The 26471-nt window shown below is 38.7% G+C and overlaps 2 protein-coding genes across 2 annotated transcripts in view; one reads left to right on the top strand and one right to left on the bottom strand.

Moving 5' to 3' along the window:
• LOC105219202 (trans-1,2-dihydrobenzene-1,2-diol dehydrogenase) overlaps nucleotides 1-26471 on the top strand; it is a 66450-nt gene that overhangs the window by 26374 nt on the left and 13605 nt on the right. The window lies entirely within an intron of this gene.
• Nucleotides 1275-23589, bottom strand: LOC105219201 (mucin-5AC). The gene is made up of 3 exons (XM_011195180.3): nucleotides 22608-23589; nucleotides 13042-13302; nucleotides 1275-4497 (listed from the first exon to the last, which is right to left on the bottom strand). Exons 2-3 carry the CDS (start codon nucleotides 13286-13288, stop codon nucleotides 1778-1780), a joined length of 2967 nt encoding a protein of 988 aa, XP_011193482.2. The 5' UTR covers nucleotides 13289-13302; nucleotides 22608-23589; the 3' UTR covers nucleotides 1275-1777.

The following is a 26471-nucleotide window of genomic DNA, read 5'->3' as shown; positions in this document are numbered from 1 at the left end:
TGTTTTTTGAAATTGGTTCCAAGTCCGTTGATCTGATCAACTTTATGATGGTTATTATGCAAGTCATCTAATAAAGGTTAGGTTAAGTTGGTCTGGTAGGCCGGCAGGCCACGCATAGACCAGTTATGGTCTGTTGCGATACCAGAATGGAGTGCCTTCACATGTTCCCTGAGTAGTCATCGTTTAGGATACCTGCGCCTGACCCGAATTTTAATAGTTTATGAGGCTTCACTAACGCTATCTCCTCTAACGTATAGTATTGTGCGGCCCCTAAGTACCTAAGACGTTGTCTCGTTAACGCAGGACAAACGCACAAAAGATGCTCCACTGTTTCCTTGGTGCCACGCTCTTGACATTTTCTGCATTCCTCCCAATCTGACAACCCCATCTTATAGGCATGTGCCGCTACTAGGCTGTGATCGGCAGGAATGCCAACCATGGTCCTACAACCCTTTCTATCGAGCTCCAGTAGGGACCTTGTATATTTTTTTCATCTAATAAAGGTTGCTAACAATTTTTTGAGTAAGGTGTTCTCATTTGGTAACATTTTCTGCATTCTTCCCGATCTGACAACCCCATCTTATAGGCATGTGCCGCTACTAGGCTGTGACCGGTAAGAATGCCAACCATGGTCCTACAACCCTTTCTATCGAGCTCCAGAACCTTGTATATTTTTTTCATCTAATAAAGGTTGCTAACAATTTTTTGAGTAAGGTGTTCTCATTTGGTATCAAAAATGGATGATATCTGCCAATATCCTTTCCGAGATTCCCCATTGAATAACTTCTGATATGTTTTTTACTCTATTCCGTTTATATCGATTCAAACCTTATCCTAGTCTCCATTTAAGTTGTCGAATACTAGCGGTACGGTACTATTACATCAGGTTGACCTCATCGATCCCTTATATAATAAGCGAATGAATGCGGTTGAACTGTGCATAAGCGTCTTCTTTCAAAATTCCTCAAGTTCATACAACTTACAGCTCTATCTTTTGGTTTATCATTATGAAAGAAGAAGGTGTGTACTTGGAAGACTAATTAGGGAAGAGCTCCTCTCATGGGTTGGACATATATTTTCTTATTTGTTTATATGGAAACATAGTGCCAAATTCCAAGTATGGGGATCTTACGGACGCACTTGCAGTCACACTGCTCTTTATTCACTCACTGTCTTCTCTTTACTCCACTGTGAACTCAGCCGTAGGCGAAATAATTTTTTGGTTTATATAAATTAATTTTATTTCGTTTTTGAAAATCTTATACATAAAGATGACAGCAAAGAATACAAATTAAATAAGCTTATAATCTAAAAAGACATTTAATTAAATAAATATTGAGTCACAAAATAATCGCGACGAAACTTAAGCGTAGTAAGTGAGTAAATCTTTGCCACAAATAAATAAATAAATACAGTACAATCAATACAATACATAAATAAAGCTGTGTTATGCACATAACGCTAAAATTTACTCGGGGGAAAAATCAAAGAGCAGACACTTCGCGAAAAGTTGTGTGTTCACTAAAATACAAAGTTTTAAAAAATAGATTTGGTGTAGAGCAGTACGTAGAGTGTAGCTGAAAATTGCATATTACATACGAGCAGATATTAAAATTAAAATTGTTTTGACTGAAATGCTGAGCTGAGCAGCGGCATCGGCGTCCGCTACGAGATACGCAAATGCAAAGCGATTAGTCTTGGTCTCATCGAAGAAAGGTTAAGAGTTCAGCATTTTTCGCATTAGCTGTAAGCGCCCTTGGCGTCCGTCGGCGCACGTCTACGCCATTTTCGCTTGTGTGCGCACAAGTATTGTCGATTGCGCAGTTGGCGCCACATCACTCATACCCAACGCCTCCAAGTCGACATCCTCGTAATCGCCCACAAACTCACCCTCTTCGCCATCGACAAAACGATCCATGCGTTTAATTGGCTGTCCACCATTCGCGCCCTCATCTTCATACTCCTCGAATTCATCGTCATCGTAGAAAGCTGAAGACGCTCCCTCATCATCCGGTATGTCGCCGTCGAAACTCTCAATTACAAAATCCTTAAGACGTGATTCCGGGCGCTGATCATAATCAAATACTTGGCGCACCTCACGCGGCGGTACATCTGTGGTGTAGCTGAACTCGGCTGACCCCGAAGCGAAGGTGTCGGCAGCGGCAGCAATACGGCCGGCGTTAGTGCCAATGCGTGCATCTGGTGCGACAGGTACTATGGCAGACTGTGTGGCTGATGCGGCGCTATTGAGTGCCTGTAAGACAGTGCTGGGTGAGCTCATTGCGCTCAACTTCGTGGTTGTTGCCGTGTGTTTTTCTTTAGCAGGTGACGCGGGCATTTCTACCGAATCTAATGGTTGCTCGGCGAAGAGTCCGCCTAGCGAGGAGTCAAGTAGGCTGAGTAGTCCCGACATGCCAGTTGGCGGCTCATTAGGCAGCTCGAGCTTTAGCACCGGCTGGCTTTGTGTAGGCTTTGCAACAGCTGGATGTGGTGTTGGTTTAACAGTACTTTTCGGAGTCGCTTTTGTTGTAATTGCTGCAGCTGTTGTGCTGATGACTTTAGAAGATACTGTAGTTGCTGTGGGTCGTGCGGTTGTCGTTGTTGACGTCACTGGTTTCGTCGTAGTTGTAGCGGTTGATTTCGTGGTCACCACAGGCTTTGCTGTAGTTGGTGTGGCTTTCGTTGTTGCTGCAGCCTTCGTAGGTTTGGCTGTTGTGCTCACCATAGACTTCGCTGTCGTCACAGGTTTTGGTGTCGTTGCCGGTTTTGCTGTGGTTGTTGGTTTTGCCGTTGTTGTAGTCGTCGTCGTCGTAGTCGAGGTCTTCACATGCAGATGTTCTACATGGAAAGTTTCGGGCGTACCACGTTTCTCCTCACCTGGTTCCGCTACACGCACGACGGGCTCACGTTTCGGTATGACCGGCACTATTTTCGGCAGATTCAAGTTGATACCATTTTTGCCGTACTTCTTCACCTTCGAATGACCTTCAATAATTAGATACATTGGTCCTCTGAGTGGCGCTTCGGGTTGTTTATAGTGCGAGAACAGTGAGTCCGTAGTCATTTGCATTGGTGCCACTGTTGGACGGGATGCCAAATTGCTGGTGGTTGGTATCAGGAGACGAGACGAAGTCGTCGACGTTGTTGAGCGTGGTGTCGTCGTTGTTGTTGGCGTAGTGTAAATGATATGCGTCGTGGTGCTAGGGATATAAGCGGCTACAGTGGAGCTGATAGTTGGATAGAAGACACTGGGTGTGACAGCAATTGGTGATGGTGTCGGTGGTGCTCGCGTTGTAGTTGTTGTTGTGGTCGTCGTGGTAGCTACAGTTGGTGGTGCTGAGACATATGTGACCGGTGTGATTGGTGTGAAACCACCGTTTATGGCGTTGGTGGACGGCATGCGCTCATAGATGGGCTTTGTGGTCTCATAGGCATATTTGTTGGCGGACGTCGAATAGCTAGGCTTGGCTGATGTCTTTACGACCTCCTTCTGTAAGAGCTCATGCAACCATGGCTTGCGTCCTGTACCGCTTTGCTTTAGGCTGTTCGGGCTGTGGCGTAAAGAATTGGTCATGTAGGACTCTTGTGGTGGATGCGACGTTATGCTATTCGAGCTGGGACGCGCGTAGCTGAAGTAGTGATGGGAGTCTTGCGGATGTGAGTCGTAAACGTGTGACATTGGCATATGCGAAGACGTTGGCATGGAAGCTCCCGAACCGCTGGACATAGCATAATGATGATGTTGGGGCTGCTGCTGATGGTGTTGCATGGTTGGTGGGGCATGATACATCCACGACGAGGACGAAGCCGTTGTAGACATGCTCGGATGGTGCTGCATCTTCATGTGCTGCATTGTATGCGGGGACAACGATGAGGTGGATGGACCCATGCTGGACATGGTGGAAGCATGTGGTGGTGGCACAGACATGCTATGCCGATACTCAGTATGCGCTTGCGATGGTTTCATGGGTACATTGAATGTATTGATTGGCGGTGAGTTCGGCTGCATTGGTGGCGGCATTAGACGTGTCGGTAATTGCTGTGCATAATAGCTGCGGCGCACTGAGGTGTATTTCGGTTGTACTAACGGTATTTCACCTTTTGCATTTTTAACGGCTCCCGGATGATGCACTTGTTGGAAGTGCTGGTGTGGCATAGCAACATGTTGATTCATATGTGCATGTTGTTGTGCTGCATGCGGTGACGCATGGATGACACTGTTGCTGCCACGTATATGCTCATTCGGCATGTCGAGTTTGAGTATGTCCTGTTGGACGGGATGGGCAAAACGGACGCTATTCACATCCTGCTTGCCGCTTTCGCTCTCCTCTTTGCTGTTACTGTTGGCACCTTCCTCCTTTTTGGTCTCCGCCCAGTAGCGCACATGGTCCAGCGTTGGTGGGCTGTAATCGAATGTTGGATCATTCTTCAGTGGATCACCACGGCCCACAGGTCGCCATTCGTTGCTGTAATCCAAGCGCGGGCTGAATGCGTGCGCTGTGTGTGCGCATCGTACGTAATCGATGGTGTGGCATCAGTTGAGTGAGTGTAAGATATAAGATGAAGAAGAAGAAAAGATAAGCGTGTTATTAGAAATAGAATTCAACCAGTTGGCTCAAGATTTTTTCTTATTTAATTATCACTAGTTAGTATACCCAACACAGTATATTTTTGTTGTGAATAAAGCAATGGACTTCGACGACTTCAATCGTTGAAACCTTGGCAACCTGTTCTTGTAAATATTTCAAATTCGACTTTGTGAGACCTATCGATTCTGTTTTTTTCGCCTTGAGGTCTCTTATGTTATTAGTTTGTCTCCTAGGGTTCTCTATTTTAAGAGGTTTAGGTTCCTCTCGTTTATGATAGACAGTTTTCTATATAATTTCTAGATTCATCGGCGGTCTCCAATGTGGTATTCAAAAAAGTATTCCGAAGATTTGCACAGGCCTTGCACAAAGGCTGATGAAGAAGTGCTAAGCTCATTTTATTTTCTTTTATGGGGTTTCTTGAGATTCTTAGTCACTTTTAAGCTGAGGTTCATGGAACTAAGGTCCAGGCTTTGGACAAAGACTGATGAAGAAGTGCAGAGATATGTTCATCTCATTTTATGGGGTTTCTAGAGATTCTTAGGCACTTTTAAGCCATGGTTCATGGAACTAAGGCCCAGGCTTTGGATAAAGACTGATGAAGAAGTGCAGAGATATTTTCATCTCATTTTATGGAGTTTCTAGAGATTCTTAGTAATTTCAAAGCTAAGGTTCATGGAACTAAGGCCCAGGCTTTGGGCAAAGACTGATGAAGAAGGGCAGAGATATTTTCATCTCATTTTATGGTGATTCTAGAGATTCTTACGCACTTTTAAGCCATGGTTCATGGAACTAAGGCCCAGGCTTTGTACAAAGACTGATGAAGAAGTGCAGAGATATTTTCATCTCATTTTATGGAGTTTCTAGAGGTTCTTTGTAATTTCCAAGCTAAGGTTCATGGAACTAAGGCCCAGGCTTTGGACAAAGACTGATGAAGAAGGGCAGAGATATTTTCATCTCATTTTATGGTGATTCTAGAGATTCTTAGGCACTTTTAAGCCATGGTTCATGGAACTAAGACCCTTTTGTTGGTTTTAAATCTAGTTATGACAGTTGAAAGTATTGGGTTTCGGTTGGAAGCGTTTACCTATTTGAGATATTTTGATTGAATCTTTCAATAAATTTATGGTTTGCGACTTTGCTAAAATTATTAAGTTCGTCCAGTATAGAAGCTTTTTCTATAATTCTACATGTTTTTGAAACCAGGGTTCTTCTATTGACGAAAATTTAGGATAGATTGTTCGATACCTTTGGCTTAAACCTTGGCTATGTATAGGTCTGCTAAAGAACCTAAGCATGTTCCAAAGTGAGCTCAGATACCAGCGCAGTTATTTCGAGTAAGGTCACAAGAACTTCGAAAATAAGGCTAGTATATCTAAAAACTAAATCGTTATATCTATAAAATTTGGGAACCATACTAGGTCCGGCTACTCCATGAACACACCTAAATACATGCAATTTATTGGAGCCCTCCGTCTTTTTTTTCCCACATCCAACCACATCCATTCATTTGCGCCATTTAATTATTATAAATTCGTTTTATTTATATTTTCCATATGTTTATTGATGATTTTTTATTACATGAGTGTTATAATTGCCCATGCTAATGCGTACAACGTTGAAAACATTGGAAAAACATCAACGCCGTCAACGCCGTGCTGGTTTGAAAAGTAGCCGGGCGGGCTTGTGTGGGCCACATCAATGCCACAATGGGGCGGTGAAGTTGCTACTCGACTTAACATTCGCTACGTTAGAGCGACGGTGGCTCGCGGCACTACCACACGGCCACGGGCAATTGGTTCGCCCGGCTTGCGCCAAGTGCTCCATCACCGCGACTGCTTGAGTTGTCTGTCCGTCGGTTGGTCAGTCTTGTCTACCTTGCTACAGTTATATATATACATTTTTTTGATTTTGTCTAAAATGCTTGCGCCAGTGCATTGGTTGTGCTGGCGTGGCTGGCCGTTGCTGCCGCCGGTTAAGCGTTCGCCTACTACGCAATAATAGATACTCGCTGCGGTATAATCATAACTTGTTAAAGTGTTAACAAATGTTTCTGCTACCACCTCACCTTGCAGCAGCGGCGGACTATGGACCAGCTTTAGCAACCACCATCACCACCGTCAGTCCCCAGCCACCAACACTGGCTTGTTGACCAACCAACTTGCCACCTTTCCCCCGCTTTATGCCACGCTCTGCGCTTGCAAATCTGTTTGTTTGTCCGTCTGCCATACGGCCTGTCAGTTTGTAGTCTGTGCTCTGTCCGTCCGTCTGTCCGCCTGCCGTCCAGCTTGCCTATTAGTGCAGCCCAGTTATTGCCACTGCTGCATTTAACAGCTCCACTAACTACCTGTGGTATCAAATGTCGTCTTCGTTTTCAACGTGATCGCGTCGCGGGCAATCAGCTCTGCGGAGCTCCGTCCATAGGTTCGTCCGTCCATCCGTTCGTCCGTCCGGTTCGTCGTTTCGTTTGAGGCGTCGAAGCGAAAAAATTGTGCAAATTATTTTATGATGTATCTACAATTGCCACAACAATGTTGATTACCACTTTTAGTGCGTTAATAATGCCAGTCAATGAAATTACTGGTTGTCTGTGTTAGTTGATTGTTCAGTTTGGTCTACTCTTTTTACTCTTAACTTGTTAGCATTTTTTCTATTTTTCGCCTCGACTAGCTTGAATGTCTTCTTTATAGCTGCTTTTGACTCTTTTGACTGTATTGATTAGTAGTAAGTGGCGCATACATATATACTTATATATGTATCGTATGTGTGACGTTTGTTCGTTTTACTCCGAGTTGGACTTTGAGAAATGTTAATGGTTGTCTCTATTGAATTTCTTCCATGAATTAATTTATATGTATGCATACATGTAATAATTGTGGAAAAATATCATGGTTCACAATAATTATATTAATTTTCGCAATCGGTTTATTTCTGCGCCTAATCAGTGAGGTGCTTCCAATTATAATAAAGTCTTGAGCTTGTTTCGTGGGATCTTTGAGACTGCTGTTGAGTCATTATTTCTTTCTGAATCTTGTTGTAGGTTTTTAAAATATAATTTTTATTTCTATTTGTGTTGTTGATAGGTCTTTGTGTTGAGAATTTTTTTCTTTCTTTGTGGCATCTACGATACCGTACCGAAATCCTTTAGTCCGACAATGTATACGATTTATATGCTGTCAAATTCGTAATGTCGAAGCGAAGACTCGAATGAACTGAGTCCTTATTTTCTGAAAACTGTACAGGAGTATTTGCTTTCTTTCTGGAAAGTAACTCTGGTTATCTAAGCATGATAGTTGAGACCAACGATATTTTTATTGAATTGATTCTAGTCTTCTGCGATCGGTAAGTCATTCCGATACTACTTGAACGTGAAAGACCTCCAGTTTTTAGTATGAATGACAATTCCCGAAATTTATAAAAGGCTTGTTGGAATTTAGAGAAATAATTTTCTGAACTTATGATATCCCCAGTGAGTCCAAGTTTGACCATTCAGCAACTAGCTTGTTTTATTCCGATTTTTGAGTTTAGGTTTAAGCAGTCCGATTTCTAAATTTGGAAGTCTGGATATCTGCCCTAATCGGCTGAAGCCTGGATGTTGGAAATGTTTTATCATCTCCAAGACGTGCTTTATATTCTGGCGTTTCTACTTTAGTATAAACTGAGGGTAAGGTGTCAAGGTAACGCTCTCCTGTGAATCTATGCTAATAAAGAGTTTCCCTTTGCTTAAAAATTTACGGTTTTTGGTACAACCACTATCTACAACAACAATCAGTTTGTCTACCCCCTTAAAAGTAGACATTTTCTTATGAAATTTATTGTGATCACTTCCCGGCAACGCATGATAGTTTTCTCCGCTAGGCCATTGGACAGAGTTCCACTCGGAAAGTCAATTATTTGCTTCATATAATAATTTTCCAAATCAGACATCGAGTTGACAGCGTAGGTCCTCTTAATTACCGGTCTCGTTTTTTTTTTATTTTAGCTCACAATATCTGTCTAAAAGACTTGGTTGGCACTCAATACTTGGGTTTTCTTGGATGCGTTCCTTGGTTGAGTCGAATTATTGAGTATATATTTTTAATGAAAATTTGTACCTTTAGACAGAAAAATTTACGTTACTTTAGTTTTTATGTTCTTTAAAGACTCGCACAGCTGTTTAGTTCTAGAAAAAATTCAAAATTTTCAAATAAAAGATCTACAACAACAATATTGAAAGACTGCAGTATCGAAGTAAACAACAAATGACTTCAAAGAAAACTCAAAGTTTGCAAATGTAAACACTGCTGAAAAGCGAAGAAAATGAACGAAGAAAAAGTACAAAAAACAAAAAGCTAAAACAACAACAAAATAAATAAACAGTAAAACAAATCATAACTGAAACTAGGTAAACAAGCTCCTGCCGAGCGACTTGACTTGAACTTGAACTAACAATGGCCACAAATGCGACGCGACAACAAACAACACGCGTGCCACAGCAAGCAACAAGCTGGTACGCGTACAAGTACAGGTGGTGCAAGTACTTGTGTAGCGAATGCAACAATGTACGAGTACATGCGTAGACAAATATTGATAAGTTGAATATATATATATATATATATATATATATAAACAGTTGTATATATTGGAGCCTATATATATGTATGTGTGTCTGTATTGCTTGTATATGTGTTTGTGACGGTTTGGTATATATATATTTGCTATGATAAATGTTTTGACAACAAAGACGAAAGATCAACAATAACACTGACAACAACAACAACAACACAGTGTGTATATATGTATTTGTTGAAGATCAGTGCATCAAAAACCATATTGGCCAATCACGCTAATGGCTAAATGGCTCTGTGTGACTATGTGTGGTTATGCGGTTTTAGTATGGTGACTAGCATTGCGACAACAACATTTTGTGGCAAGCATGTTGTTGGAATTGTGGCAATGCAGCGCAGAAACAAAAAGCCGCGACAAAACGCATAAAAGCGAAATAAAAAAAATCAAAAGTAGAAATGCGCAGCAATGTTCAATGGTCGTTTGATGGTCAATCACTCATTCACTTGTATGCTGCTACAACAACAAACAAACACATATACATATATAAGCAGTGCAAGCTGGTTGCAGCTAAGAAAGGATGCAGCGAGCAGCGAGAGTTGCCGACTGCAGCGGGATGAGAGTGATTGTGGTGAACGACGGATGGGCAAATGGTTAGATGATGATTTAGAAATAACAGCAGTAACAACAACAACAAAAATAATAATAACAACAACAACAAGTAGAAGAAGTTGGCAAAACGGCTTTTGTGGTTGCTGGCAGGCAGGCAAGCAGGCATAAAAAGCGGAAAGTGACGGCGCGAGGGTTGTTAGGAGGACGCAGCGGTTGCACTTGCTTTGACCATCAAAGTACTTTGCGCACACATACACACATACATACATATAGACAAATACATATATATGTGTGTTTATAGCGTTGAAGAAGAAAACAAGCGTCGCAGCGCTGACTGATAAATTATTTGCTAAAACCTGACAAATCGCTTTCCATTTTAATACGACACACGCATACACTCAAACATGAAATATGCTACAAAAACACACACATAAATCATTATATATTTACAACCGAATTGCCAATGTTTTGACGAGCAAACGAGTAGTCGACACTGGCACGATGCAAGCAAATAAAAGACTTAAGACACGAACTCGCTTGGAAGCATGCAAAATAGCGACTTGCCGCTTGCCATAGTGCCGCGTTGTAGACCTGCTGCCCCAATCACGGTCCACAAATTTGTCATTACAGCCAGGAGTTGCTGAAGAAGGCTTCATAACAGTCAATAGCTTGCGATTTAATGCACTTCAATGGTGGCAACTGCCGAGCGCATACAAGGATCTGCTGCCAACTTTGTGGCAACACATTGGTGACTGGTAGCCGGCAATGATGACGATGGACAAATCAGTATGCAAATAAAGCGCGTGCTTAGAGCAGCATGTGTGTATAAATAGCTGTGTGTTGCCGTTGAGACTTTGAAAACAAACAACAGCTGTTGTGGCAGACGAAAATACAAAAAAAAAAAATAAAATAAAAAAATTGAAAAAAATACAACAAAATACCAAAAAAATACCCATCACAACAACGTAAACAATGCATTTCATTGTGCAGCGCAACAAATTTGCGCGTTGCTCGTGCGCATGCGCATGCGCAGAGTCTGTGTCAAATACGTTTAATGTCACAGGCAGTCGGAAAAACGAGGCGCAAACACACACAGAGACATAATATATAAGAAAAAAGCACGTTTCCACCGTCATCGTCACTACCGCCACCAACAACAACGCGCCACCCCGTCAGCACTTCAGTGTGTGTGTGTCTCAGTGACTGACTATTATGTCTCTGTCTCTGTTGCTGTTGCGCACGGTCATTGCTGCCACTTTGTCAGCATCACTTTCAATTTTTTCACAACGCGCTGCCATTCAAATTGTTGCTGCTGACAACTTTTTTCTTATTTTTTTGTTTTTTATTTTTTTTGGTTTGTTTAAAAAAAATCACCGCCGCCGCTGCAGCTTCAAATGTCTCTGAATATTTCGTCATAATTATATTTTGGTATTGGCATTTCTATTACTTTTACGATTCGCTTGGCTATCTATATACAGACAATGCATGCTATTTACTCTGTAATAGTTGTCGGTGCTATTGTTGTTGTTGCTTATTGCTTATTGTTATTTTAGCAGCTTCTGTCAATGCTCTGTCATTGTTTGGTGCCTGAGAAAAAGTTTGCATTTATTTTTTGCATTCCTTTTGTAATTTTTTCGTATTACATAATTTGTTAAAGCAGAGAAGAAGCTTTAGCAAAGATATTGAACTTTTCATTATATAGAAATGCTATAGAAGTCAATATTTTGTATATTTTGATGAGTCATTTAGGTCCTTAAACAGCATATATCTCCTCTTTCTTCAACTTCTTCTTCATCTTGTTTGCTCTTGCTCTGTCGAAGTGACATAGTCCAATTTAAGTCCTGTTCGAAACAGGTTTTCTAACAATAAATAGTTATGTATCTTAGTATAGTAACGGAATATAAGCTGACATCACATTAAATAATACTAGACAATTCTATTATATCTCAAAGGTCTCTTAAAGCTCAAGTAGGCTGTTGAAATTCATGTGAGGCTTCAAAAAGTCGTTATTTTTTTCTTTAAATAATCTTTTTCTCCCTAGAAGATGTTATTTTTTTGTCTAAGGATGAGGCATAAAGGATCTTCTCCTTCTTTGTTCAGCTTTGTTTCTAAAAGATCGCATGGCAGTTATCTAGTTGAGTCGCTCAAACTATTTTCTCAAACATTAGATCACATAAATCGTATAGTGGTAGTCTTTCTATTTTAACCCTTAAATGCATAAGTTCAGCTCCAAAATAGAGACTTCCGACCACTTCGTTAGGTCACTGTCAATATAAACTTCAGAAAGCTGCTGATTTTAAATAACCGTCATAAATACCTACTTTGAGTAAACCAAACTGATTTAAATCACATGTACTATATATGGTACGCCATGCATTTAAGGATTAAACCTCTTCCATTGATTAAACGGTTTTGATTTTCATTTTACTATATATATATTATAAATAATGTATATTTGTCTACCAATTTTTTCTCGGAGATTTTGACCGATTTTGACCGATTTTGCTCATATTTGATATATTTAGGAGAAACAAGGCTTTATAAAATAATGATCCACAAGGTGGTATCGAATATTTCATAAAAGTGCTGGTATATTACTGAGGCAAGCATTTAAGAACTATGTTGGTAAAGGCTGCCGCTAGATGGGGCTAGACTCCAATATTATCATAAATCAGGTTTTTTTTTAATTTGGGTCGGATTTGATAAATTTTTTGTGAAAAGAAGATATCGAAATACGGTTGTAAATATTGTACCGCTAGATGGCGTTGGAATCGATGTCATATATTGAATATGAATGAAATCCCTCATATCGAATATATTTATTGAATATGGGTAATGTGAAAAGCAATCAAGCTGGCAAAAAATATTCCTCCTAGAGTCGAGTTATCTTTAAAAAATACTAGATATATAACTGTATGGTCGATGATGTTCATATAACACCTATCTTGAATATTTTAGAAAATAACTCATAAAATATATATCGACAATAATTTAAAATTTTAAATTCTGACATAATTTTATATAGAATTTTATATAGAGTATCTTAATAAATATTAGAAAATTTTTGATAATCGAGGGCGTGTAAGTAAACCTTCTGGAAAGCTTTTGGGAAGTTTTTAATCTTGAGATGTTTTAACTATGAAATTTAAAAATTGTTTTTTAAACCTTTTTTATTTTTTTTTATAATTATTACTTTTTTCCTTTATAATTTTTAGACTTACATATATCTCTTCATTTGTCCTGTTATTCCCATTACAGTACATAAATATAAATTTGCAATTCCCTTTAGAGTACATACCTACACCGTTGATTGGCTCATTTAAAATCACATTAGTCTTTTCATCTTTGCTGTTGCTGTTGTTTTCCACCACTGATATCGATGCGATAGCCGCCTGGTTTTCTTCAGGCACTAGCTGCTGCTGTTGATTTGTCTCCTGCTGCGCATTGCTCATTGCCTGCGCGGACGCCACGCTTGCGCTGGTGAGCAGGAAGCTTATGCCAATGCATATCGTAACAAAATTGAATTTGTTGCGATCGGTAATCATTGCTGTCAGGGGATCTGTAATGGAGAAAATTGAAAAATTATTACCATTTCATATTTGTTGCTAGAGTAGATAGAGAGAGAGAGTGGAAGTGAGATGGTTGTGCTCCTTATATAGTAAGGCAGTGACTTAAATTATAATATGATAATGTTTGATAAATACATTAGAATAATGCTTTTTAGTTAAAATGTTTTGAAGAAGGATTCTTGTGTGGGTGGAATGTCACCGAAAACCAACAAGAACATAGAAGACTTTCCAGATTGTGGGTCGAGTTCTGCAATTCGCCTCGATTTTCATCTTAAATTACTTAAGATCCTCAAGAGGTCCGCACATATCTGGTATGATTACGTATACGTCTTGTGGTCTGATTCTCCTTTGGACTTACTTAAATTGAGTCGGAGAGGTTATCAAATAGGTCTTTATCAGCATTGCATTGATTTCTGGTACTGACTTCTGGCCATCTTTTTTACTTGGACGGATTTCAGTCTAATAATCTCTCCCTCTTTTGATGATGTCCTCATGTCTGAGGTCCTGCATCAATCTTTTCTTGAAACTCATATAGGGTCTGGTTTCTTTGAAGTGTTCCAAGAACCATCGGCAGATGAAGAATATATAATTTAGAGAACTTGAAGATCAGCTACCTCCTCAAAGTTCCCAAGACTTTAAATATTCAAAGAAGACGAAGACGGTAGGAAAACTTAAGAATATTCCTCAGTCTTCGTCGATTAAAAACTTATTTAAAATGTATCTGATACTTCCCTCTGCACTTTTAGTTATAGATCCACATTTCCCTTTAAGCCCCACAACGCAATCCAAATTTCTCACTGGGCTTGGCGCCACACTCATACAGTGAGATTGCGCAATTTCTTTTGACACTCGTGTAAAAAGCGCGTATTTTAAATTGATTACATCTTTACAACTAAGCCGACAGTGCGCACTCGGCTGGCAAAAGCGCCGCGGAGTAAAGCACGGCTTGGCATGATATAGCACATCGCAAGGGAACTGCCCACTTTTTATAAGCCCGAACAGACGAACGCACACATAAGAGCGCCGGTACTCGCGTATCTTGTTGCTTGGCTTATCGCTAAAGTATATTTTTCTGCAATTCTTGTCAGGACCAACATGTATGACAACTTTATTAAAATTTATTGCATGATCGAGACTTGCAACCGAAGAGGCAGGAGAGTAATAAGTGAGAGGAACATGAAAGGGCAGGCAAGCGCAACATGAAAAGAAGGCTGGCATGGCGGTCGGTCCGTACTTGCAGCACTGGCCTGGTCAGACTGTGTGTCGGACGTTATACAGTTCCACGTTGAGGTGGGCAGCTACAGACTCGTGGTGTGCCACACACGCTTAACGCAGATGCGTATCTCATTTCGATTTGCTCGTTTATTGCGATAAATTGCAAGTAAATATTATAATCAGTTGTGCGGCCGCGAAGCCGGTAACGTTGAGTTATTGTTGATTTAGAGGCGGTAAGCCATTGTGAGACTGGAAAGAAATGAAAGATGCGGCATACATGGGCTGCAGTGATGCGGAAAAGTATCGCTGTTTATTTGAAGCATATCGCCATTGGTGGTGGCGCTTGTAATATGGACCAGCATATTTGGTTTTCGGTGGTTTTTGGTTACGTTTATTTTGTGGTACCCAACGGACCAAATATGAAGTGGAGAAATAGTGATTATTAACAGGAGCATAGACCGAAGGTGACCGATTACTAGAGTTCTAAGTTTCTTCTTTTTGATTTTTAGTTCAGTAAGCGCCAATTCGTTCTTCTTTATTTGTTCTTTCCCACTTCCCCTATATTTCTTTAGTTCAGTTTCTTATTCAATATTATATATATAGATCATATAGTTGTTCGTTTAATTTCGAGAAATACAAACCCAATCCAAGGATATCTAAAGACTCCTCATTTCTTTTCTTTCGATTATTTATGAACAACTTTTAGGGTCTAAACCCACAGACTCATCTAAATCGGAACTGTATAATTCCTGGGTTCAAACCCTGAAATTTTTTCCAATAAAAAGAGTGCTTAAGCAATACTACAGAGCTGCTCAGTTTATATGAACCAAGATTTTTACCATATTACCATATCATTCTCAAGCAAATCCATTAGTTAAGGCAATTAGATGTTAATTGACTCATCATGTTTGGTATTAAAAGTACTCAATTAGCAATTTACCAATTAAATTAATTTATTTAGTATTGAATTATCTAGAGACTTGAAGGTCAATAAAACGGCAATCAGTGACTTTTGCCTTAATTGAATGGCAATTTAGTACTAATTGAGTAATTAACTAATCTCCATTACATGTTAAATTGAGTTCAATTAAAGTTTAAATGCTGAATTTCCTCCTAAATTGTATATGAAGTCATTGTACTTTTGGTTTGCTGTGCCTTCAATCCATGTCCCTCATTTCTTGTTGCTCATTGTTCATAAGAAATTCGTACACTTCATTTTTAATACACCCAGGTGGGCTACTCACTGTGCTGTCAAGTCATTTCAGCGCACAATTCATTCTGTTTCCTGTTATATGCGCTTCTTTCCCCGTTTTTTCTTCCGTTTTTCCTGCTTACATTTCATTGCATATTGTATTTTCGATTTTTTGCACCCACATTGTGTGTGGCTCTGTGCGAACGGTGTGCGGTGTTGCTTTGTAAATTCACTTTTCAATTTTTCAACCTATATATTTTTTTCTTCGTTCTCTTTCGCTTGAATTTTTAATCAAGATCAAGTGTGGCCAACGCATGTCCTTAGGGGCAGCGTGCATGTCGACTGACATGGCGCCATTCGGTAAGACAAATGTAGTTTTGCATAAATGAAGCACACAGTAGGAAATTTATGGGGTTCTGCAGCGCCTGATTTTATTTTCTTTACAAAGGTAGAGCCGCAGTCTAGACTTGCGTAAGAGATCGACTTGTTTTATATTTTTATAGAATTTGAGTCCCTTTTGGAGAATCTTAGAGATCTACTTTTTATTAGCAGAATTATTCTTTACCAATCTACTGAGTCTTATAGTAGAGTGTCGGCCATATAATTCATAGAAAACTTCCAAAATTATTAGGGGACAGTTTTTAAAGTAGGGGAGTAGGTCTCGAATTAGGACCTCGAATTAAGGAATAATCTATTCGAAGATTTTTGGATATTTCAGCAAAGAGCTTAGTCCATCTATATTTTCAAAATTCTGATCTGATGTAATCTAATAATGATGAAGACTACCATCCTTCGTACCGAAGATTGAGGATGATCTACTTTTAGTGTTTATTTGATTAAAGGTTAGTGGTTCTAAAACTGGATTTGGTATAAGTTAAGATAAATAATATAACCCTGTTGAACCCACTTGCTCTGGACCTGTCAGCGAAAAGATTATCGGAGCTATTTTTTTCTTAAAAATTCTACAGAATTTTCTTCGAAGATAGCTTTTTGAGATTTTCCGAATATCTCAAAACCAGACCCCGCATTTCCTACAGGGCATTCATGCATCAATTCCAAAATTGTCGGCTCATGTCTGTAAGCGCCACACGCATAATTCTTTCTTCTTTCTTGTGCCGCATTGCTGTTGTAATTTTTTTCTTCCGCACTGAAAGTGAAAATGACCACACAACAGCCAATCATTTAAACGGAATATTCAATGTACACATGACAATGTTGCAACCCAACGCCAACCAACGCGGCCAAGCTTGGTCCCGCTACATGAGCCTGAACCCTGTGAATTGGCACAACTTTAGTGTGTATTTGTTCGGTTCAGTTGCCGGTTGTCTGTTCGCGCACAACAAGCCAGCGGTGCTTTATGATTTATTTTCGCTTTTGTTGGCCTGGCGCTCGGCACAATGTTGCTCGTTCGCTGATTTTCCCCACCTTTTCTCACAATTTTGATTGCAAGCCGCACAAATGCTCGCTGACGGCAACGAAAAAAAACAAAAATGAAATGAAATTAAAATTTTATTTTAAATATATTTTATATGCCACCGCTGATGTACTTGGGTGTTCTTTCTCTTGCCGCCAAGCAATTAAGCAGATTTTTGTGTGGCGTTAACACTTAATTAGCCATGCTTTGTGTAGGAAATCCCTTTGATTTTCGACCGTGTGTCGAGATAATTTTGTTTCACTGACACTCCTGACTTTCTAACTGTCATAGGTACATGCATATTTATTTATTACCTCAGCGAATAGTAAATCTCCATTTAACTCTGTAATTACTAGTTTCTCTTATAACAATGATATATGTATATTTTATGAAGGTTAGGAGTTAAAGCAACGAAAATGCTTATAAGAAGTTAGCTGTATTCTTATAATTACTATTATGCCGTCTTGTTTTAGTTTATTAAGTCCCGAGTTGTGGGTTAAAAAGCATTTGACTTGCCGGTAGTCACCTTGCCTAATGAAAAGTCCTCCAGAAGAACGAGAAAAGTATAGGGTTCACTTCCGTTCTAATGAAGTGTAGTCCTTCAGAAGAGCGATGAAAGTATAGGGTTCACTTCCGTTCTAAGGAAATGTAGATATGAAGTTCCGATGTATTTGCAAAATATATCCCTCAGGCTCTACCAAAACAACAAAAGTCAATTATCAGTTCAGGTTTTGAGTGATCACCTGATAGAGTCTCTTACAATACCCTAAAACTAAAGAGAACCTTGCCATCGTTACAAAAAGTTTCTATTGCGCTTTCATAGTAGACTTCCAAAATATTTGAATCCTGAAATTTTCTATTAACTTATAATATTGCCAGTTGACGATAATTTGTTATTTGCATTCCGTTTGACAATTGTCATTTGACGTCCGACTGACATTTTTCATATGACTTCGGTTTGTCAGTTGGCACGTGCTATTTGATATTCGTTTGATATTTGCCGTTTGACAATTACAATTTGACTTCCAACTGACACTTCTTGTTAAATTCCGCTTGACATTGGACGTCCTACTGGTATTTGCTAACCGACATTCGATTGACCCTGACATTTGTTTGACCTTTTCCGTATGACTTCCGTTTGACATTTAACAATTGACATGTGCTATATGACATTCGTTTGACATTTTTCAGTTGACATTAATCTGGCATTTGCTATTTGAATGTGAATTCATTTGTTATTTGCCGTTTGACATCCATCTGATATACGTTTGACATTTACCTTTTGACTTTCGACTGACGTTTACTCTTTGGCTTTCGTTTGATATTTGACATCTGACATTCGTTTGATAGCACACACAGTGACCGCGACATGAGTGATTCGATGCTTCCGGTCACTTTGTCCAATATAAATCGGTCAGAAGGAGAGAAAAAAATGAATTCCAACCTTCCGACTGACTAATTTATTTAGTTCTCATAGATAACAGTTAAAATTAATACTTGAAAACCCTCTAAAAATTAAACACAAAAACGGTTGGGGAAAATACAAAAATCACGCACTCACACTCACACTTAGGCACCACAACACAAATTGAAAGCAAAATGTGATAAATGAAAAAAATCAATAAAAGCTATGGAAAACCACATGAGCCACATTAGATATTAGCTTTTCAACGACTGCAATTCAAATAAAGTGCAAGTGCAATGCTGGTTCAGCCATAATAATAGCGTTTAGAGCCAATAATAAAAACAAACACACACACGCACATACACGCAGGCGCATAAAGTAAGCTGCAGCGTTTAACGGCAATTGACCAAACGTTGACGGTAGCTAATTTCATTTGAAGAATGTCATCTTCACTTTAAGTGAAAGAAGTTAACACATAACACTTGTCGCCACCGTAAAGGGAGTGGCTGTTGGTGTTGGTGTTGCACACGCTCTAGTGTGTGTGTTATGCTGTTAGCTGTGGTGAAGTGGCAAACGCAGCGGGCATTGGTAATATGGATGCAATAAAGGGTGTTCTTTTGGAGTTATAGATTTTTTTTTAAGTGATAAGCTGTCAAAATAGCTGTCAAGTTATAAAAAAGTTGCGTAAAAAGCCAAAATTATTGTATTTTGTGTGTGAAAAATCTTGAAGAATCTTCAGGTTCCCTCGATCCAGATGTTTACTTAAAGAAAAATTAAAATTATTATTTTGAAGCCAAAATTATTGTATTTTTTGTGTGAAGAATCTTCAGATTCTCTCGATCCAGATATTTTCAAAAAAAAAATTAAAATTATTGTATTTTGAAGCCAAAATTACTGAGGAGGAAGCCTGGATCCTCAAGATTCTCTGGATTCAAGAAATTCAGGAAGTTTTGGAAAAAAGTTTGTGTGTGAAGAATCTTCAGGTTCTTTCGATCCAGATGTTTACTTAAAGAAAAATTAAAATTATTATTTTGAAGCCAAAATTATTGTATTTTGTGTGTAAAGAATCTTGAAAATCCTTCAGATTCTCTCGATCCAGATATTTTCAAAAAAAAAAAATTAAAATTGTTGAATTTTGAATGCGAAGAATCTAGAGGAGACTCTCCAGGCTTCCTCAATTCATGAAATTCAGGAAGTTTTGGAAAAAAGTTCTGAATTAGACTCTTATTAGACCAACTCAAAGTTATTAGACCCAGTTCCAGGACCTCAGTTAAAACTCCAAATTTCCTAAAATTTTCGACCGCATAGTCAAAAATATCCATTTTCCGGTTTTCCATTTGGAAAAAAAATCTGTAACGTTAAAAAGACACCCTTTATATACAAAAAAACACACACATCTGTACACCCCGACACACTTAAGTACATTTTCCGCACTGCACTTAAGTGGCATTAGTGTTGCTGCTGCTGCTGCTACCATTGCTGAAGTGGCCACCTAGCGTCTAACGGCTATCGACGATTGCCAATTGCTATTTGCTTGATTGTTGTTATTATTGTCGATATTAACGGTGCTTAAAAGCGTTGGGCTGCCTACAAGCTACTGTTATTGCCGCTTCTACGCTTACTACTGCTCTTACTCCTGCTATTTGCTGTTGTTTTTGTCTCTGTTGTTGTTGCCGCGTTCCACCAGCGCTTCCTTCATGCAATAAAAATGCATAAAATATCCACTAAATGCTGTCGCTGCGCGGTGCTTTTGCTTTGCTTTTCAGCTTAGTTGGTGGTAAAACCATCTGTTTCGCCGTCTGTTTGTCCCTCTGTCTGCGCATCAGTCCGTCAGTCAGCCAATCCATCTATTTGTTGATTTGCCTCTCAGTTTGTCGTCGCAGCCAGCTTTCGGTGTCCAAGTGAAACTAATGTTAATCACATTGGCGCTGGTAATGCCAATTCAACTGAGTGACAATCAATGGACGTGCGTGCGATAAGAGATTTGCGATTGAGTTGAGTTTAGATTAAGGTAGATTCTCTGGGGTTGAAATTTTGGTTTTAATGAACCTTTGAATGAGCCTTGGATTTTTTTTTTTAATATCTGAACTTTTCTTTTAAACAAATAAACGCTATCAATGAAATGATATGAAGCCCACCGGGTTCCTTCCTATTGACTGCAATTAAGATGTATTGGTTATATAACTTCAGCGATTTTCACTGCGCCCATAATTGACGCTTTGTACCTTTCTATCGGAATTTGTCGCTTATTCAAAACCTCAAGAAAAGTCCACTTCGTTCATTTAGACTCAAAGCAGTCCTTTCTCTATTCTACCATCAACACACCGAATTTGTCGCTTATTCAAAACCCCAAGTAAAGTCTACTTCGTTCATTTAGACTCAAAGCAATCCTTTCTCTATTCTACCATCAACACAGTTCATAATCATCAAGTAATCTCTAACCTGTTACTTCTAGTGAAGAAAGTCTGAGGTTTCTTTTCAGGAACTGTTTGTCATTTCGGGTTACTAAACGGTCTAAATTACAGTCCTATTGGAATATCATTAGACTTTCTTTTTTTCTAGCGTTACAAACTGTTGAACCGGATGTTTAGAGGCTGAAAAATAAGTTATTGAAGTCCATTTTGTTGAATGTTTCGTAAATGTTTATCTACTAGTCGAAAATGATCAGCTTGGGTTGATCTAATGATATTGTATTGTATGGTAAGGAAACATCCGATTCTTTGCTTCGAACAACTATGATTCAATTTGTCTAATTTGGATCACTCAAATACTGACAGATTGTTAATTTCGCGCTCATATGCTCAGCCGTGATTCAGTAACTGTATTAATAGCAGGATCCAGTTTTAAGCTGATCCAGTTTGGAACCGGTTAGGACATGTTTTAGTAGACCAATTTACTGTACCATGGTTCGATCTGGCCAATAAATACCGTTAAACGTCACTAATGCTGAAGAAAAGCCTACCAGATCAGAATTAAACACTGGTTCAGAGACAAAAAAATCTACTCGGCTGATTCGAAAAAGTGTTCCCACGGCTCCCAACTATGATGAAAAGAAAATTTTAAGTCGATCCAGTTTGGAACCGGTTAGAACGGGTTTAAGTGGACTAATTTATGATATGATCATGGTATAATCAATAAATACTTTTAAATGTCACTAATGCCTGAAGAAAAACCTACCAGATCTGAATTAAATACTGGTTCAGAGACAAAAAAAATTACTCGGCTGATCCTAAAAAAAGTGTTTCTACGGTTCCCAACATGATATAAATTATGTAATAGGTATTTCCAATTTTTGAATATCTCATTGGACCAAACCACGCGACTCTTATTTATTCCCACGATAGTCAGGTTTATGTAACAGGACTAATACCCGGATTAATACTCGATCAAAGACTGTCATTCGTTTACCTTCCACTTGGGTAACGTTTTCTGTTGCTACCACATCAACAACATCTTTATTCGTTGGGAGCTTTTTAAATACGTTTGGAATCTATTATGAATATTTTTCTTGCATATACTATATATGAAGGTTAAATTCCAAAGGATGTCTCAATCGCAGGTCACATATCTTGTGTCTTGAAATTGCTCAGGTATTTTTCATTCACTCATAACTGTTTTTCTGATTTATAGAATTATATTAAAATTGTTAAAATTTTTACAGTACTGAATATTGAAGGTTGATCATGATTTTACCGTTATAAATCACAACAACAACACAACATATATTCTAAATCAAAGCTTTAGAGCTCTTAAGGTGAAAAGTTTGAAATTTTCTCAAAGAAAACGTCAAATAGCGCAAGAATTGCCCAAGGCTAGAAATGTATATAGGAACCCTAGTAAAATTATTATTATTTGTTCACTTTCCACTACTTTATTTTTGTAGAAAAGATCCGAAATATTGAATACTATTTATAGTTTTGAATCTGTTAGGGCACATAAGATTCAGTACCAGCCGCCTTCAGCACCGCCTTATTTGTCAATTACAATTATTATTTATTTATGCCATGTAATATAGCTTACTATTTTATTTTATTGTTTTATTATTATTTAGTCATATAATGCCACTTACCATAAACTATTTAAATATCCAAACAATCTACGCTTCGCTTATCGGCTCTTTTATTGTCCTGTTTTACAAAGCAATTTCGCACTTTTACACTTCGTAAATACAAAAATTTTTTTCCACAACACAACAAATTTCTTTATTTACTTTGCACTTTTTTCGCACTTGTTGCTGTCGTTGTTGTTGTTGTTGTTTTTTGCTTTATGCATGTATTTTCACACTCAATTAAGCGAGCAAGCACTTACTTAGGCACAGACACACAGATGCACGCGCATGCGCTTAGCGTTGGATTGGTGGATCCTTTTGGCTCGCTATCAGTTTAAGAAATTTATTTATTTAATTTGTGTTTTTGTTTTGCTGTTTTTGTTGTAACTGGCTTATTTGTTTATATATGCGCTAAGGTGGTTATTATTTATATGTATTTGATGCACTCAAATGCGTGAAATTATTGCCGCTGTTTAAGTGGACGCTTTGTTGTTGTAGTTGTTGTTATTATTGTTGTTGTTTTTACTTAGTTGACAATTCATTGAGTAAAAATTTCACTTTTGTTGTGTTGTTTTTTGATGTACAAACGCACCTAACAACTGTCCATCGACACGGCAGAGCCTGTTCGCTGGCGTAGCGAATGGCGTAGGGGCAGGCGCAGGAGTGCGGCGCAGCGCAACTGGCTAACTGTCTGTCTGTCCGTTTGGTGTTGTCTGTTTTGTTAGTCGCTGATTATCAGTTTGAGCGTGAGCTCGTAGTTCGAGTGTATGTGTGTCGGACGAGTCCGCGTTTGCGCTTTTATTTCGCTAACTGTTTGATGATTTCCTTCGTTTTAATTGATTTTTTTTTTTAATTTTATTATCTCACTGAAATATTTTTTTTTACACGATTTGTTAACTGTTTTTCAGTGCCTTTAAGTTCGCGTTATCAAATAAGTTTATAGGCGTGGAAGCGCTTTTCGTTTTACGAACACCAGAGGATTTCCGTTAGAGCAGCCGTTTCGGACGGCGTTCGATCGATAACTGAATACGCGGTGTTTCCTCACGCGGCCAACAACTTGTCGCGCGAAATTTTTTACCGAAAGAAGAAGCAACCAGCGCGCCACGCAGCGCCAGCAACAGCGCGACGGCGCAACAACCATATCAATAACAAAAGCAACAAAGAGGCGCATGAAGCCGCTATAGACAGTGACAACCAATGCGGCGGCTGGTGGAAAAAAGATGATTTGCTGCGCCGCAAACGCATGAAAAAAAGCATAGAGTAACAACAACAACAACAGTAAGTTGGAGAAAGAAGCCTCAGCAAATAAACTACAGCAACAACATAAGCTTCAATATTGCTTGCTTTGACTGACTGAGCGTGTGCGCCCGCGATAACAAGCGCCGTTGCCGGCAGGCCAAAGCCAATCGATAGTCGACTGTGCGCGCGCAGACAAAATCGCCAGCTTTGGCACGCGCAACAACGCGCTGTACATAAGCATGAACTCGCTAACGCGCGCACTCACACGCGGCGCATCAGTCGCAGAGCGCTGCCGCCGCGCCGTTAATGACAGTGACAGTGAATCGCGCGAAGCAGTGATTGCGATTGTGTTGCTCGCTGCTGTTTGTTGTTTTTGTTGTTTCGCTGTGTTGTTGCACCTGCCTTTTTGGCTTAGCTTGGCTTTCGGTTTGACTACTCTTCTGCTGCTCGCTGTTATCGGCGCCTGTTGTTTTTTCGGCGTTTATTGATTGAGCGCCTCGTGTGTGTCGCTATTTTGTGTTGTGACTTCGCGCTTGTGAACTCTCTTGCCAGCTCTAACTCGCTAACAGCGCTGATAATGTCGGCGCTTGTAATGGTGTTGCAAATTGTGCAATTTTTTAGTTGTTCCTAAAGAAATGTTTGAAGAAATCGGTGTGGTCAAAAATGTTTGAATGTATTTTTATTCTCCACGTGTATCATAAATTCCTTCATAAGCAATATTAATTAGCGTTATAGCTTTTGAAAGACCAGAATTTAAGTTCTTAAACTATTTATTTGTGGGTCCTTCTATTTTTAGAAAACTTTTGGATATAAATATATTAGAGGTTGAAATTCACCCTTGAATTTTGCAGCTACTGACTGAACGACATAAAAGAAAGTTATTTTATGATTTAGAAGAAGCTTTTCACCAAATCGTTTACCCATATATTTAATCATCTATTCACTATTGGGGTCTCTGTTGGGGGATCTGTAGATAATAATCACAAGTTAAATATGTTGTTGTCAAAATATTGTTGTTAGGCTTCAAGTAAACTAAATTTCTAAAAAAATATCTAAGAAAAGGCTAAGTCTAATAGGCAAGAAATTGATGATTTGAAAGAATAAAGCCCAGATTTTAATGGAATTCATTTGGGTTTAGTGGATGTTGTCCTATATCTTAGAACCATCTCTAATAAACGAAGTGAAACCTGCCGACTATTTGGGCATTTTAGAACTAATTTTTAGACCATATAAAGAAACTCCCTATAGTCACAAATTCCGTTTTTACTTAGGCGAGTCCTCATCCTTGATCATTTCTAAGACTTATACTTTACTGTTCACTAGGTCGATAATATTTTCCAATTCTAGCATGTAAGGTCCATGGGAATTTTTGAATGAAGTTCGTTGCTTAAGTCTTTAGTTTTCAATTGGCATAGTATGTTGTAGAAAAAGTATATAGTTGATTTATGATGATTCTATTCTATATTTCGAAAAATTTAAATATTTTGAAATCTATATTTTTTCTCTCTTCTGTTTACTTATAACCGTTAATATCAGAGTATAACAATTCGTTACAATATACAATAGCCTGTCTCTCGTAACTCCTTTCTGAAAATTTCATAAAAATTTTAAACTTCCCTTTGTCTGCTTACCCCCGCCTATCATTGCTCATATTACCGCTATTCAATTGACTGGCACTTCTGCAACACACTGTCAAATACAAATTGCTACGGAAAAAACAACAAAAGTTACGCTACATTTGTTATTGTTGTTGTATTTGTATTTTTGGCTATTGGCAACAGCAACTAAGAAACGTGCAAAATCATTGATTGACCTCTGTGCAGACTTAACAATAATTCCCATGCCTTCCCAACACTCAAGTCAAACGAAACCGAAGCAAGTCGAATCACGTCGAAGCGAAACAAAAGAAAACGAAAGTTCATAAAATGTTTGCATCAGCGCCAATACATACATACATACAGACAAACACAACAACCTGACGTGTGTTGCCAGTAGCTCAGTAACATTTTTGAGTGGCATCACACTAGTACAAGCAACAACAACGGCAGTAACATCAATATATGCAATAGCCAAGTGAACGCCAACATCGTCAGAGCCTCAGAGCCTCAGCCTCAGTCCGGGCTACAGCCTCAGCAATAATCCATGTATGTGTGTTTGTGTCTGTGTCGGTGGGTAATGATTTTTTCATTAGCTGATTTTATTTTCATGTATGCCGAAAGGCGATGTTATAATGTTCGCTTGACAAGTGACAGGTGACAATATATATGAACACATCTCTGCTTATTGACAATCATAACTATTTATGTATGTATGTATGTACAGATGCTGGTATACAAGCGGTCTATAAGCGATGTTATGAAGAAAGGAAGAATTTGTTTTGAGGTGTGTTTGTATTGGAATGTGCTGTAATGCCGAAAAGTAATGAAAATGGCAACAAAAATTGTATTTTTTCGCTAAAATTTATTTATAAATATTTATGTATGTGCAGAAAAAGTAATTTCTATTTCAACTAGTGGCAACTTTTTTTATTTGCTTGTTTAAAAGGGTTGTGTCTACTGTGATTTCATTTGTGATTTTTATATACGAGCACAATATATTGATTTAGGGTATTATAGATTTGTGAAGCATTTGAGGTTATTTGAGGTT

Source organism: Zeugodacus cucurbitae, chromosome 3 (genome assembly GCF_028554725.1).
Source record: "Zeugodacus cucurbitae isolate PBARC_wt_2022May chromosome 3, idZeuCucr1.2, whole genome shotgun sequence".
Taxonomy (NCBI): Eukaryota; Metazoa; Arthropoda; class Insecta; order Diptera; family Tephritidae; genus Zeugodacus; species Zeugodacus cucurbitae.
This window is presented reverse-complemented; position numbering and strand designations above follow the sequence as displayed.

Coding starts and splice junctions, on each gene's coding strand:
- LOC105219201 (XM_011195180.3), bottom strand. CDS start 13,288: ATGATTACCGATCGCAACAAATTCAATTTTGTTACGATATGCATTGGC. Junction 4,498..13,041: donor TGAGCCAATCAACGGTGTAG/GTATGTACTCTA, acceptor GCGCACACACAG/CGCACGCATTCAGCCCGCGC.